This window comes from Daucus carota, chromosome 5 (genome assembly GCF_001625215.2).
Source record: "Daucus carota subsp. sativus chromosome 5, DH1 v3.0, whole genome shotgun sequence".
Taxonomy (NCBI): Eukaryota; Viridiplantae; Streptophyta; class Magnoliopsida; order Apiales; family Apiaceae; genus Daucus; species Daucus carota.
The window spans coordinates 10678347-10693573 of NC_030385.2; the positions used below are offsets into that span (position 1 = coordinate 10678347).

General features: G+C 31.3%; 1 protein-coding gene across 1 annotated transcript; it reads left to right on the forward strand.

Moving 5' to 3' along the window:
- The first annotated feature begins 7645 nt into the window (after window positions 1–7645).
- On the forward strand, window positions 7646–8955 carry LOC108222401 (zinc finger protein 8). Its single transcript, XM_017396318.2, has one exon. The coding sequence runs from the start codon at window positions 7871–7873 to the stop codon at window positions 8558–8560; it is 690 nt and encodes a 229-aa protein (XP_017251807.1). The 5' UTR covers window positions 7646–7870; the 3' UTR covers window positions 8561–8955.
- The last annotated feature ends 6272 nt before the right edge of the window (window positions 8956–15227 follow it).

Consider the following 15227-nt stretch of genomic DNA (forward strand, 5'->3'; position numbering starts at 1 on the left):
AGATAACCTGACATTTCATATTAATTATAATAATTAATTATATCTTAAAAATAATATATTATTACTATTTTAAATTGTTATTGATAAAATATATCATTTTAATAAAAAAATTGACAATGTGAAATTTCATTATTGATCTCAAGAAGTTCGACAAAGAAATTAATTAATTATTTTTCGGTGCCATAACTAATCAACTTTTATATGTATATATATTCAGTTGAAACCATTGAACTCATTTGTATTCATTTACTCGTATTATGCAGACGGACTGTGACAACCCGGGTCAAATTCCGAGTCTTTTTCGAAAATCGGGTCAAGTCTCGAAATCCGAATCCGTAAATAAGCCCAAATAAACTGGCCCAACTGCAACAACTTGGGTAACCCACAAGACCACCACAAGCCCCCAAAAGATCATGATTGGTTGGTGCAATTGGTAGTAGTACTTATGCTTATAAACTGAACTAAAGTCCACACACTCCTCGATGTGGGACTGGGGTGTTACAAACTCCCCCACTTAAATTCCTGACGTCCTCTTCAGGCCGAAACGAATAGCCCATAGGCCCAGATCGAACCTTTCTAGCCATTGTGGGATAATACCAGCTGGCTTCCTGTCCCCGCCTCTGGATCTCTGTCCATTGCGGGATAATACCACTAGCCTTCGTGTCCCCACCTCCGGCAACTTGACTAATCAAGCTTTCGAGAGCCTGCTCTGAATACCATATGTGACATCCCGAATTATCGGAATATTATAATAAACTAATTTCACAGCATAAATAATACCATTACTTTAATCAAATCCTCAAATAATATATAAGTCAAAGCAGCGATCAAATCCGATAATCAAAAATCATAAACTTGGAGACGCAGCTCCATAAATCCAAACCAATAACTAATAAATTCATCAAATTATTCTTAATAAATACTAAGTCTTTATTCACTAATGCCAATAATCACGAAGCATAATATCCAAAAGTCCTCAATCTTATTCTTAAATCCTTCCACATGATAGAACCTGAAATATAGAAAAACGGATGAGCTACACAGCTCAGCAAGTAACAATTTGACTAACAATTAATTTCAAATCAATGGGTGGTTTTATAAAACATTGTTTCTAAAAAAAACAATAATAATTTGTAAAATATTTGTGAAAACAATTCCAACCCAAAATTTATGTTTTAAAACAATTTCAAAATTTAAACGGAACAGAGCAGAACAAAATAAAACGAAATGAAAATCTTTTAAGTATCACAGTCTTGCTCTACGGCACAATTTCATTTATCGAATAAGATAAATAACATGCATGCTGTTACAAATCTCAATATTAACCAAAGATAACTTCTGAATATGAGAAAATAGTCAACTGGAGAATTAAAGTACATTCAACAAGGATTCCAAAATGACCAGATTCATAATAAATGGACAGATAGCGAATTAGTTATGAATTTTAGAAGTTCGAGTAGCACAGCAGAATTTTACTCAGGACCAGTTTACATTCAAAGCAGATTTTGACGAAGCAAACAAACTGATCTCAACTAGACTATAACTAAACACTTAAAGAGCATTCTCCGAGGTTTCAGAATTGGTAAATATCACAATTTTATGGCAAATAACGAGGGCGATATGAATTTTTAAACACAGAACAACTCAGCAGAAAAGTATAAACAACCCTTAATCTTTGTAAGTCAGTTTAGACAATTAAATCAATTTAAACAACCAATGGGTATGACTGATAACTAAAGATTATATCTCAAGCTTCTCAGATTGGTATCACGAGTAAATTTTCGACATACGATCAATTTATAGCGAATTTTTGAACACAGTCTCTACGTTTCGAACCCGTTCGTAGTCTACGGTATAGTTCCGGAACTAGCCTTAGATACCCTTAGTAGGCGCACAAGTGTGCAACTTTAGATACCTGCTAAGGGCGCGTGATTATTGAACTTTAGATCCCGGTCACTGGGTAAGTGTGGCAAAAGAATAAGAATAAGATCCCGGTCACTGTGAAAGTGTGGCCGTAGAGCAAGACTGTGATACTTAAAAGATTTTCATTTCGTTTTATTTTGTTCTGCTCTGTTCCGTTTAAATTTTGAAATTGTTTTAAAACATAAACTTTGGGTTGGAATAGTTTTCACAAATATTTTACAAATTATTATTGTTTTTTTTAGAAACAATGTTTTATAAAACCACCCATTGATTTGAGATTAATTGTTAGTCAAATTGTTACTTGCTGAGCTGTGTAGCTCATCCGTTTTTCTATATTTCAGGTTCTATCATGTGGAAGGATTTAAGAATAAGATTGAGGACTTTTGGATATTATGCTTCATGATTATTGGCATTAGTGAATAAAGACTTAGTATTTATTAAGAATAATTTGATGAATTTATTAGTTATTGGTTTGGATTTATGGAGCTGCGTCTCCAAGTTTATGATTTTTGATTATTGGGTTTGACAGCTGTTTTGACTTATATATTATTTGAGGATTTGATTTAAGTAATGGTATTATTTATGCTGTGAAATTAGTTTATAATATTCCGATAATTCGGGATGTTACACGGACAGTCTATGGAGATCACTCCAAGTTTTTAGTGAAAAGCACGTGAAGAAAGACTCATACTTATTAGTAGATTTCTTAGACTTTCTCAGTATTTATTTGTAGTTTGAAAATCGAATTATGGGTTGTAATACGATTTCAATGTACATTTTTTATTGTTGTAATCGATGTAGATTCTTAATTATATTTGTTTAATTTAGTGTTCTTATCTTCGTGTACTTCCATTTAGATTTCTATACATGAATAAAGGATGAGCAGGTTTAGAATATATATAATTTATCCATTATGTGTATAAATAAAAATATTATATTTTTAAATTTTTTTTTTTATGCGACGACATTTTGAAATGGAACCGAGATAGTAGGATTGACTTTAAGCGACGACATTTCAAAAAAGAGCTGACATAGTATCTTCCGCTCAAGCCGCTTTCTGACCAACCGACGTGATAGATGTACTTTAGCGTCGACTGTCTGAATACTGACGCAAAAGAACAACTTTTAGCGTCGGTTAAAGTTCCTTTTGCGTCGGCTTTTTGACAACGAATATATCTTAGCGTTGCCTAATTTAACCGACGTAATAAGGTCAATGCTATAGCGTCGCGTTCATGTACTACGCTGGAATTACAACGCTAAAGACTAATTTAACCACACTCAAGGTATCGTGCATGCAGTTTATACACATCCTCTAAAATTTTAGTTTTATTTTTTTCATACTACAAAGACTTTTGGTTAAGAATTTTGTGAGATTAGAAATACTCTTACACAAAATAAATTTACAAACGTCTTGAGTTAATGTGAAAAAATTATTGAATTCGCTAGATAATAAGAGAAAATTTATCAGTTTTAATAAGATTTTTGTACAATTTTCTTTTTAATTTCTCAAGTTATATGTAAAAATATTGAATTCCATTACTTCAGGAGGAAATAAAGAGAACCTTTTTAAAATTTTCAAATAAGTAGAAAGTTTGGACAGGCTAAAACCATAAAGGACCTATATAAAATGTCAAAATTAGTTCACTAAATTTTACTTTTATAAAATTAATATAATTATTCAAATAAAATAAACTATCAAAGTTATAAACTATATACAATCAAATTTAAAAAAAATTAACTTCAAAAGTATGCTCTTCATGCACACTCTGTAACAAAATTATCAACAATATTTTAAATATGTGTAATTAAATATTTTAATCTCTTCTCACACACACACATATATAGTCAAGTTTTATACCGTCCCCATTTTATTGGATCGAGTAGTCTACATATAAAATATAGTTAGAAATTGAAAAATATATATTATTTTTTCGAATGATATTCTACAAACATTACTATTTTATTGAAATTCGTCATATAAAATTTTGCATTAAACTCTAATACGTATTTTAGTATAAATCAAACGATTTCAAATCTGTTCTAAGAGTTTTTATTATATTTATCCAAACAACTCTTATACTTTTAATGCCGAATCAGGATCAAGAATAATTTTATCAGCTTTAAATCGAGTTTATTATTTTATTATTGGTTCCAAACACACATTTCTACTGTGCATTCCAGTAGAGTAGAGTTATATATAAGTGTGCAATATTTTATGTTGCACTAAGCCGGGTCTGCACAGAAACAGTCTCGCTACTCTTTGCGAATAAGGGTACGGTTTGCGTACATTTTACACTCCCCACACCCTGCTCTAAGCCGGATATACCTGATATGTCGGTTTGATTTGATTTTTATCTGGCCCTAATTTGCTCGATTGCTGGGGGCTGCCTAGTTAGTCTCACAAAGAATTAAGCCAGAGAGACCTATGGCAAAAAAAAAAAGAAGCCAGAGAGACCAGAGATGTGTGATTATTCCAGCGATGTTGACTCATCGATCGCGGTGGCCTGTTTAGTTTCGTCTACTGGACCAAATATCGCTCTTTAGTTCAAAACAATATCACGTCCACAGATTACAGTGGCCGGATGAGAGTTACATAATATCATCATTCATGTGACTCAGAAAAGAGACAAATCTCATTAGACTATAAAACAAGTTTGATGTCTGTGTAAAGTTCACGTAATAGTATGTCGATCACGAGGTAAGAAACCCCGTCTCGATTTTTTTTTATCAACAACATGATCCTACATATGATATCGTAAACACGCACCACAAAACTGATAGCAAAGAGACAATCCTAATTGTATTATTGGAACAACACAACTTACTCTTGTTTCATACTCCCTCCGTCCCACCCATTTCTTTACACTTTCCTTTTTGGGGTGTCCCATCCAATTCTTTACATTTCAAAACTTACCAAAAATAGTCAATGGGTCCCACCACTTCTCCACTTTTCTTTCCTTTTCACACTACTTTTACTCCACTATCTTCTTTTTATACATTAAAAATTAATGGGTCCCACCACTTTACCCACTTTTCTTCCTCTTTTCAACTACTTTATTCATATTCCTTAACCTCCGTGCCCAACCCATTTGATAAGAAATGGGTGGGACGGAGGGAGTATGTAACATACTTGTAGTTGATTGAGGAAAAAATAAAAATCAACGTACTAGGAAGTGGATAAAGACAACACATGTACACTTAGAATCTCTCCGAACCCCGCCCAGTTAGAAATGGAATGAAATGAGTAAAATTACTTGAAACTGATAGAGACAGGAGGGAAGTTTTGAAATAAATTTAAGTGAGTGCAAAATTGCTATGATGAGATTTGAGAAGAAATTGGAGATAGGAGAGAATGGAGCATTCCATCTCAAATTGAATATATGATCTCTAGCACATAATGTAAGGAATTGAATGGAGGAAAAAATGAAATTTGTTAACAATTGCGCATAATATAGTTCATTTTTCATTCCATTGCTTCTGGAATCATTCACCCTAACCAAACACAACATTAGAGTTTTTATATCAAGTAACACAGCCAAAATTTGGAGGTGGTATAGAAAATTAAAATCCATGGTCATTATAAAATCTATCTAGCTCTGTAAAGATCGATTCGTCAACGCCACTGGCCATTTTAATGGCAGAGGGGGTTCCAACTCCAATGAATGAAGGGTAGATGATGGATTTTAAAGCTGATGTCCGGAACAGACCGGCGGGGACCATTACTCTTATTACAGTATAATTACTATATATTCGTTTGAAAATCGAAATTTGTTACAGGATGGTAAAATTTGATGCAAGTACAGATAAAAAGAACAGTAAAGTTAGAGGGGTAGCCAGGGCCGGTCTAAGAGATTTGAGTGCTCTAGACGAATTTTGAAAATAGTGTCTTTATTTTTCAAGATCATAAAGGAATATTTACATGCATTTAGATTATACAATGACATCATCAAAAATATTATTTTAAGATTAATAATACAATCAATTCAAATGCATGTAAATATTTAAATGCATAAATTTATTATTATATACTATATATGTAATAGATTTTTGGTGTCCTGAGATAGTGGTGTGTTCTGGATGTTTTTTTGGTCGTCTTACTCAAGAGCCGGTCCTGGGATTGCCAAGAAGAGAGATGGATAGGAACTTGTTGTAAAATGGAGAAGAAAAGGAAGAAGTATGAACAAGTTGCGGATAAGAATAATTTGCTATAAAGGTGAAGCATGCACATATATAGGGCAGACTGTAAATGCAGAGAGACTATATGTGCCTATATATCATTAAATTGCCATTTTAGAGGCATACTCTACGCAGACCTAGCAGCCTCCCAGCATTCACTTAACTTGTTTTCACTATCAAACAAGTGATACTAATAGTAGTACTAGTATTTTTACCCAAACAAGACAAACTTACTCTCTTCTTTCCCTCCCCCTCTCTTTCTCCTTATTTATAGCTGAATATATGAAGTGTATAGATCTCATTCTGCTGTGGCGTCAAAGTAGAAAGAAATCAAACAGCTTTTGAGTTTAACCAACAGTGAAAATTGTACTTGAGATTAAAAATTTAAATTTAACAATTTGTAATTTTGTTTGTGTGTAAAGCTAGTAGAAATTTACTCATAAAGAGATGGGAGAAGGGGAGTACGATTATTATTTGTGTTCCCAGTTGACGTAAACTTGATAAGGAAACAGAGGACCACACTGCACAGCCTGCCACATGAGCTTGCTAAAGATGTAAAAACATCCAAATTAACCAGCTAAGCTATAAAGAACCAACACCAACTTCAAGTACATGGTCCCTGATTAAACCTTTCATCCAATATGCATCATGTGTGTATATATCACAGGTCCGTTTCCCTCCATCATAATTCTCTGCTAGCTCACTTAATCTATCACTTTCTGATATAGCAATGCTACTGTAGATGTTAAGTGATAAAAGTGTGATTATTTACGTTCACTCTTTGTATGTATTCTGAGACTCTTATATTTCCATAACGTTTTAAAAAAAAATTTATAAATAAAAGTTTAAACGTCAAACTTTTGATTCAGGAAAAACAAATTATGAAAATTTTATAGAAACCTCAAAATGTGTGAAAAAAGAAACATAAAGAACCTGCTGGTACATAGGGAATACTGCCTAATGAGATAAATGACATTGGGGATAAATGTAAGAAACGTATCCCTTTGATTTCATCGAATTGCACTTTATTGCCTAAAGATAATTGCACGATCATATCTTAACATATTTTAGCCACACATGTAAAAAACTTTTTTTACCCAATTTCATCATTTTGGTCTGTCATTATGTTAAACTAAAATTGTAAATTGTCTTAAAAATCTATGAAATTACAGTTTAGTTAATTAGTTGGTCAAAACCGATTAAAACGGATCGAAGAGTTCAAAATACAGTGCCAGACATGTTAAGGATGAATTGTGCAACTATTTAAAATTTAGATTACAAAATATAATTAACTGAAACCAAAATGATGCTTTTGTAATTAACTCTTACCATAATAATATTGTTTCCTCTTGTTTGAAGTTAACTATATATGAATTATGAAATAGATTCTGTGATCAACATTTAGCAATTTCTTGAGCACATGATGAGGTCTTTTCATGGCAACTATGATAATAATTCTCTAGAAACTATATTACATGCATGTGTCATGTAAGACAAAACAAATTTCTAAAACATACCACACACTTGTAACTTATTGCATGTGAAACTGAAACATAAACTTATTTTAATTTCAAGACAAGTCTGCTCTAATTATCCTTAACCATCTATCCACCAGCTTACTACTCAGTTGCCCCACAGAACTCTCTTCCTATGCACCCTTCAAACAACTCTTCACCCCTCATACTTTCTCATTCTCATTGCCCCTTTTCCCTCATACTTTCTCATTCTTAATTTCACAACCTAATTAATTACTGAAGTAGCCATATTTCTCATGGAGAATTCGGATCAAGAGAAGGAGACCCGTGACTTCATGAATGTACAATCTTTCTCTCAATTGCCTTTCATTCGACCACTCAAAGAAAAAGGAATTCGGCTATTTGGAAAAGAATTTGGCGGCAATGGAAATGATGTTGAAGAATCAAATTCTGTCGAGATTATTACTGAACCGGAGTTGAGTTGTCCAACAAAAGAGCACGAAAATGGAGAAAGTAACAGAAAATTCGAGTGCCATTATTGTTGCAGAAACTTCCCTACTTCACAAGCTTTGGGAGGCCATCAGAACGCTCACAAGAGAGAGCGTCAAGAGGCCAAAAGAGCACACTTACACTCCGCTTTGGTTCATAATGGTTATCAAGATGCAAACATGTACGGATTGATGAATTATAATCGCTACGCTCCATCACCAGCAGCAGCATTGCCATATAACCAGAGCAGGCTTTATCGAGGCCAGAGCTCTTATTCTCCACGGCAGCAACCAATTACCGCGAATGCCTTGGCATTGTGGAGACCTCCATCAGTAGTGCACAACTCACCAGGCTATAATAAGGAGCCGCCACCATTGTTTGCAAACCATGAGATGAAAGCATTTCAGAATAGTGGAAGCTCTAGTTCGCAGAGGCGGTACGTTTACGAATCAAAGGCAAGTGTGAAGGACCCTGTGAGTTTAGATCTACGTCTGTAGTCACTTGACTTCTAATTATCATAGATATATTCATGTTAAAATTAAACTCTTTAATTTGATGAATTTACACTAGATACATATATGTAGTGGCTACCCTGATAACTTCATCAGCAATATTTCAGTTAATTCATATCACATAAGTCACGTTAAGTCATAAGTTCAGCCAAACGGGCTCTATGTCCTTCTATGGGGCTACTGAATTACTACTCCAATCAGGATACATGTTTTCAGCAACAAAATTATGTATAAAGGATACCAAAAAAGAATTTTACCATAACAAGGCTCCAACATTTACCGTTATTTGTTGGACGGGCTGAACTTGACCAAAGGGCTACAATGTGAAACCCTCTTGAAGAAACAAATGCAAATTGCCCTGGTTTCAAATTATTGGTTCTAAATGAGTTTCAAACTAAATTCCCGGGATGTAAATAACTCCAGCACATTAGCTTAGAATTTACTTTAAGTACGGATTTAGGGTGTCTAGAACTGGTATGCAGGTTTGGGAATCACGATTTCATTTGAAATTGTGTATTTGATCAAATAACATGTTTAGATACACAAAAAATGTATTTGTTTTGTATTTTATTTCATTCATGACATTCAAATATAAGTATTAAGTTCTTGACAAAAAAAAAATATTAGTACAAAGTTGAGAATTTAAAATAACACCTCAAATCATGTTATTTGAAATCTAAAATTTCAAATAAAATAAAGGTTCACGAATACATCATAAATGGCAAGACCATCTCTCAGTCCTCTTTAAATAATTTCTTAATTTAAAATTTAAATAATATATATAATTAGTGTTTTCTTACTCTCTCCTCTTTTTAAAGAATATCCAGATATTTTTAAGTTATTATTTTTTTTGTAAGGTCTACATACACGTAGATGAATTGTATTACAATACAATAAACCGCATCAGGGATTTCTTTCTTTCAAGAAAGTTTATCATCTAACCGAAAGTCATGCAAGCATAACTCCAGACGCTTAGACAATAAAGCTTAAATGAATAAGAAAAGAAAACTCATAAGTCTCGTAGCTTCAAGAGTATATCCTGAAAAAACAAATCAAACAAAACATAAATCAAAATACAAGAAAATCACACACATATAAATTTAATTAAAGTAAAATTAAAAATCTAATAAAAAGCAAAACAATATATACATATATATATATATATATATATATTAAAAATAGATAGAAAATAAAATAATATAGAAATATTAATTAATTTCTAACCAAAGGAAAATCCTTTGGTTAGACATATAAAATTTAATTTTTTTTGGCACAATTAAAATTAAAATTTAAGTGAGGAGTAAAGAATAAAATATAATTAAATATAATGATCATCAAAATGGTCAATAAGCAATTAAAAGTGGCATCCATAATTGGAACAAAAAGCCATAAAAGGCACGATAAAGCCATTAAAGGCACAATAAAGTCATAATTAATGACACCCATAAATGGTTTTTAAAATTTGAATCTTTGAAAATTAATAAAAGTAATCAATTACCAAATTATGATGGTAATTGATTATAACTTAAGAAAAGTTGACCAATTTTCCATAATATACGGACAACACATTTAAGGAGCATTAAAACACATTTAAGACATATAAATCAAAAACCAATTTCAAATTTAAATTTATCAATTTTAAGATAATTCATTTGTATATAAACGGTCAATTAATTATTCAAATTAAAACACAAAAATTCAAATTAATGCATGTAGTGAAAAGTCAAATTCCAAAGATAAACAAATTTAAAAGGAGTCAACTAGCCATTCAAAAATAACTAATTTTAAGATCTGCAATCACTACTATTAAAACCAAATAATATCCAAAATTACAAAGCTAAAACTAGAATCACGCAATAAAATTAGTCAGTCAGGCTAATCTAAACCAAATAATATCCAAAATTACAAAGCTAAAACTAGAATCACGCAATAAAATTAGTCAGTCAGGCTAATCTAATATTGCAACACGCACTAATTAAGTCACCAATGCACCAGCTTCACCATCACCATCCAAGAACCACAAACAATCATCATGAACACTAGCGAAAAACTAAAAATCGAACATGAAGATACATAACACCAAACGTAACTGATCCTATATATAATATAAGATCGATAACATCTATCCAATCTTTTAAAATTCGGACAAAAATAGATAGAAAAAAATGAAAATTGGATACGAAAACAACCTATACAATAATAAATTTAAGCACACAATTATACCTAATCATGAAATATGAACCACCTCACAATAATATATACAGTAAAACAAAAACCAATCACATAATCATAATCATGTAGGTATGTTTTGAAAAGATCACACCTGTTTTTTTAAAGTATTTCCGCAGATCTCCAAGGCAAGTTGCTGATGAAGGAGGTGTTGACACCATAGATGGCGTTGCGACTATAAGAGGGGGCTTGGGTGAAGGAGTTTTTAACACTCCTTAGCAACCGTGGAGAGATCTTTTTTCACCCAACACTTTTAACTTTGCAGATGTAGTTGATAACACATTCTTCAACAAAAATATGATCAAAAATCAAAAATATCAAAAATCTCGAATCAAACGACTCGGTCGATGCTTACGAGTTACATCCATTCACCAGGAAGGAAAAAGGGAAAACACAGTGAAATAGTAAAGTATCATTTCCATATATGAAAGAGTATTATTAAAATTGTCACGTTATTCGATATATCGATTTAATTGAAGAATAATCAAGTTAAAACAAAATGAGTTAGCGATGTACTTGTCCAAATGAAATAATTCGAACTCCAGATCGAGTTCAATTTTTCTATAATGAATGAAAATTAAGGGTTTTTCATAAATATCCAAACCTGCAAATTTTTTGGTAAAAATATTGTAATTATTATAGAAATATTTCCAAAAATACAATATTCCAAATAAATATTGCAAATATATCAATTTTCTAAAACGTTTTTGCAAAAATACGGTGGTTGCATTTGCAACCATATCTGCCACTACTAGTAAGTCTATATATAACAACAAATGCAACTTTAAAAAATCTGTTCAAAGTATTTTTAATTGCATAAACGACTACCGATAGTGGGACAATACTAATATCACAAAAGCAAGAAGAAAATCTGCTTAAAATAACTACAAAATCAATTAAAAACAAACGCAAACTACAAAATCAACCAACAAATCTCTTTATTCTCGTTATTTTTTATCTCTCTCAAAAACTCTATATCTCTCTCTTTAACGATAACTAATACTCCTTCCGTCTCAATTTACATGTCCATTTTGCTTTTTAGGAAATCAAATTGACTAATTTTTGACTAACTATTTTATTTATTATTTTAAAAAATAAAAAGTTATATATTAAAATAAACCAAATATACTTTCCGATGATATTTTTTATAATTTTTTTTCAATGATATAATATATATAAATTCCGGTCTAAGTATAATCAATTTCACTAGTCAAAGTCAAAAAAGACATGTATATTGAGACGGATGGAGTATCATTGTCAAAATAATGAAACCAAATTCTATCTTCTCGATCATGATCTTTTCCCCCTTTCCGCACCTCCAATGACTTTACGTATCTTTACTCTTCTCTGCCAATTAAATGATTGACACAGTGATACTCTTGTGACCATTCTCATGATGCCCCAAGGCCATGGCCGTGGAGAAGGTTATGGGACAGTTAAGTTTTTTGATTCTTTTGCGTTTGGGATGATAGCTTGGTTTTATTTTGCGCAAGGGATTGAGAGGGTGAAGAGTCTCTCAAGATTTAACAAATACATACTTACATGTTATGCGGTGTGTATGTTGAAAGATTGGATTACTTGGTGAAAATGAAAATGTAATCTGCGACTGGATAAGTAAATGTTCTAGAAAACAATAATGATTTAATATATTTGTTTGCAAAAATATTAAAATTGCACAAATGTATTGGCAATTATTTTCATAAGATAGTGAAATTACAAAAAAAAACTAACTTACAAAAAATAATATATTTGCTAAATACCTTAAAAATATCCTACTTTCAAGAGTTTGAACCGACTCATCATCTTACATACAATCCTCTAGATATAGCTCTTAAATTGAGTAAGATAAGTTGAAATTTATGAACTTAAAAATGAATTCTTGATTTCTTTTGACATCTTTGAGTTCAACCAACATTAATGTTTTGAAAGCAATTTATAACATATATATTAATTTCAAAAAGGTTTTAAAAAATTAAATAACACTCTTGTGTCAAAATCTTACGATTATGATATTTGATAATATATTCTATTTATAATAATTTCAAATATTAAAAGTATATCATTTTTAGAATATAACCAATCTTATTCGGAAACAAAGTCTTACAGAGCAGATACATTTAAACAACGTGCTTATAATTTTTCCAATTATTTTCGGCCAACAAGATGCTTATGAGCTTTTTTGTTTTCTAACATTATATCTAATTCTCTGATGCTATCATTATTTACCGAATCATATTATAGTAAAATTTCACATCATCAATTGTCGTTATATATAAAGTGTTATTCTAGTACAAACTACTAAATATAAACTTAAAGAGTAATTAGCACTTTGTACCCATTAACTTTGGTCGTTTTTGCGATTTGGTCTCCAACTTTGAAATATAGCAAAGTGCATCCCATAACTTATGAATTTCAATCAGATTGCACCCGTTTGACTAACTTCTGTCAAAAACTAACGGTCAATGTTAAAGACATAAAGTTTGAATTTCGTAATTAGCACTTTGTATCCATCAATTTTTGTCGCTTTTCGATTCGGTCTCATATTTTTATATATCGCCAGAATGCATCCCCCTACATAAAAAATTTAATTATTTTACAAACTTTTAATGAATCCCGTCAAATATTACTCCCTCTGGCCCCCTCCTTTCTTTACGTTACCCTTTGGCATGCTTTTCAACGCTTATTTAAGGTATAGTTCCATAATATCTTTTTTTTCAAAATTTGATGTTTTAATTTTTATTCAGAAAAAAATATTAGAAAGAAGTTATAAAACTATATTTTATAAGAGTTTCAAAATGCGTGCAAACGGTGAACGTAAAAAATCAACATTTAATGTTAAATGGCACGGGTAAAATTTGTAAACGCTTGTTCACTTTAATAAAGATTTCCTTTTTGCATTCTCTTATCTTGTTCTTTAATTTTAAATTTGTGTGGGAGTTTATACTTAAAAGATTCCAAAATCATTATGTTTTAATTTTATTATCTAAAAATTGCAAAGTAGTGATTTAAAAACATTATAAAAAAAAGCTAGCGTTTAATAATATATTTGGCAGCCCTTTTCTTTAATTCACCAGTTTAGTTTTGGATTATTAAACACCAAACTCATTCCCTTTGTTGCTTGTTAACAAAAGCAGTGATACAACTTCCTGTTTTCGTTTCAGAATCCCCAACCTTCACATATCTTTTTTTTTCTTTCGATTGTTGCGTATTTGTTTGTTAAAATTAAAGGTAATTATTGTTTAATTACTGATATATCCAATATATCCAACGTCATCTGTTAAAATTAAATAATAATTCGGTTTTATCCGTGCCATTAATGTTAAATGTTAATGTTTGACGGGAATTCGTTAAAAGGTTGTAAAATGATTAAATTTTTTATGTTGGAGGTTGCATTCTGCCGACATATAAAAATATGAGACCAAATTAAAAAAATGACAAAAGTTGATGGGTGCAAAGTGCTAATTACAAAGTTAAAACTTTCCGCCGTTAAGGTTTACCGTTAGTTTTTGACGAAAGTTAGTCAAAGGGGTGCAATCTGATTGAAATTCATAAGCTATGCGATGCACTTTGCTACAATTCAAAGTTCGAGACCAAATCGCAAAAACGACCAAAGTTAAAGGGTGCAAAGTGCTAATTACTCAAACTTAAATGCAAACCAATGTTTTTAAAAATATTGGGAGGTATGCGGACCCCGAAAATGAACCCGAGGTGGATCTTAGCAAGGCTTTGGTAGGCCCTGGTGGACGGGGAGGGGTAAAAGTATTGGCTCTTGAACGTGTCTTATTCTCATTATATGTTTAATATTTTAGCATCAAGGATTCTCTTTAATCATTAAAGCACAATGAAGTAGAGAGAGATAAGTATTTACTATAAAATATAAGAAAGGACAAGGCCGGAGGTACTTTAAAAACAAGCCTTGAAGATGTTGTCCTAGACTCCTAGTGATATAATAAATCACTAGGACATTATTTGATCAATTTTTTTTTCCATAAAACGCCTAAATTATAACTTATGACATTATATAAGACATCACTATGACATAATTTGATCAATTGTTTTCATTAAATGCCTAAGTTATAACTTATGACATGATATAAGACATTTTTAACACTTACTCTTAGAAACTTTTATGTTGTAAATTTTTAATTAAGAATTCTATGTTTATTTCATAGATTTTTTAATTACGGATAAACTGTTAGAGCATCTTCAACTGGGTTGACATATAATCATTGGCTAAACGGGACCTGTAACACTTTAGGTAAAATTTGTTGAACCACTAAGACATTTCGCTTCAATGATATTGGCTATATTGGTTGGTTATAATTTAAAAATAGTATATTATTAATATTTTCAATAGTTAAAATAGAATATATGAGTTCAATACCATAAATGATGTGTAATCTTCAACAGATTAAGACTTGTA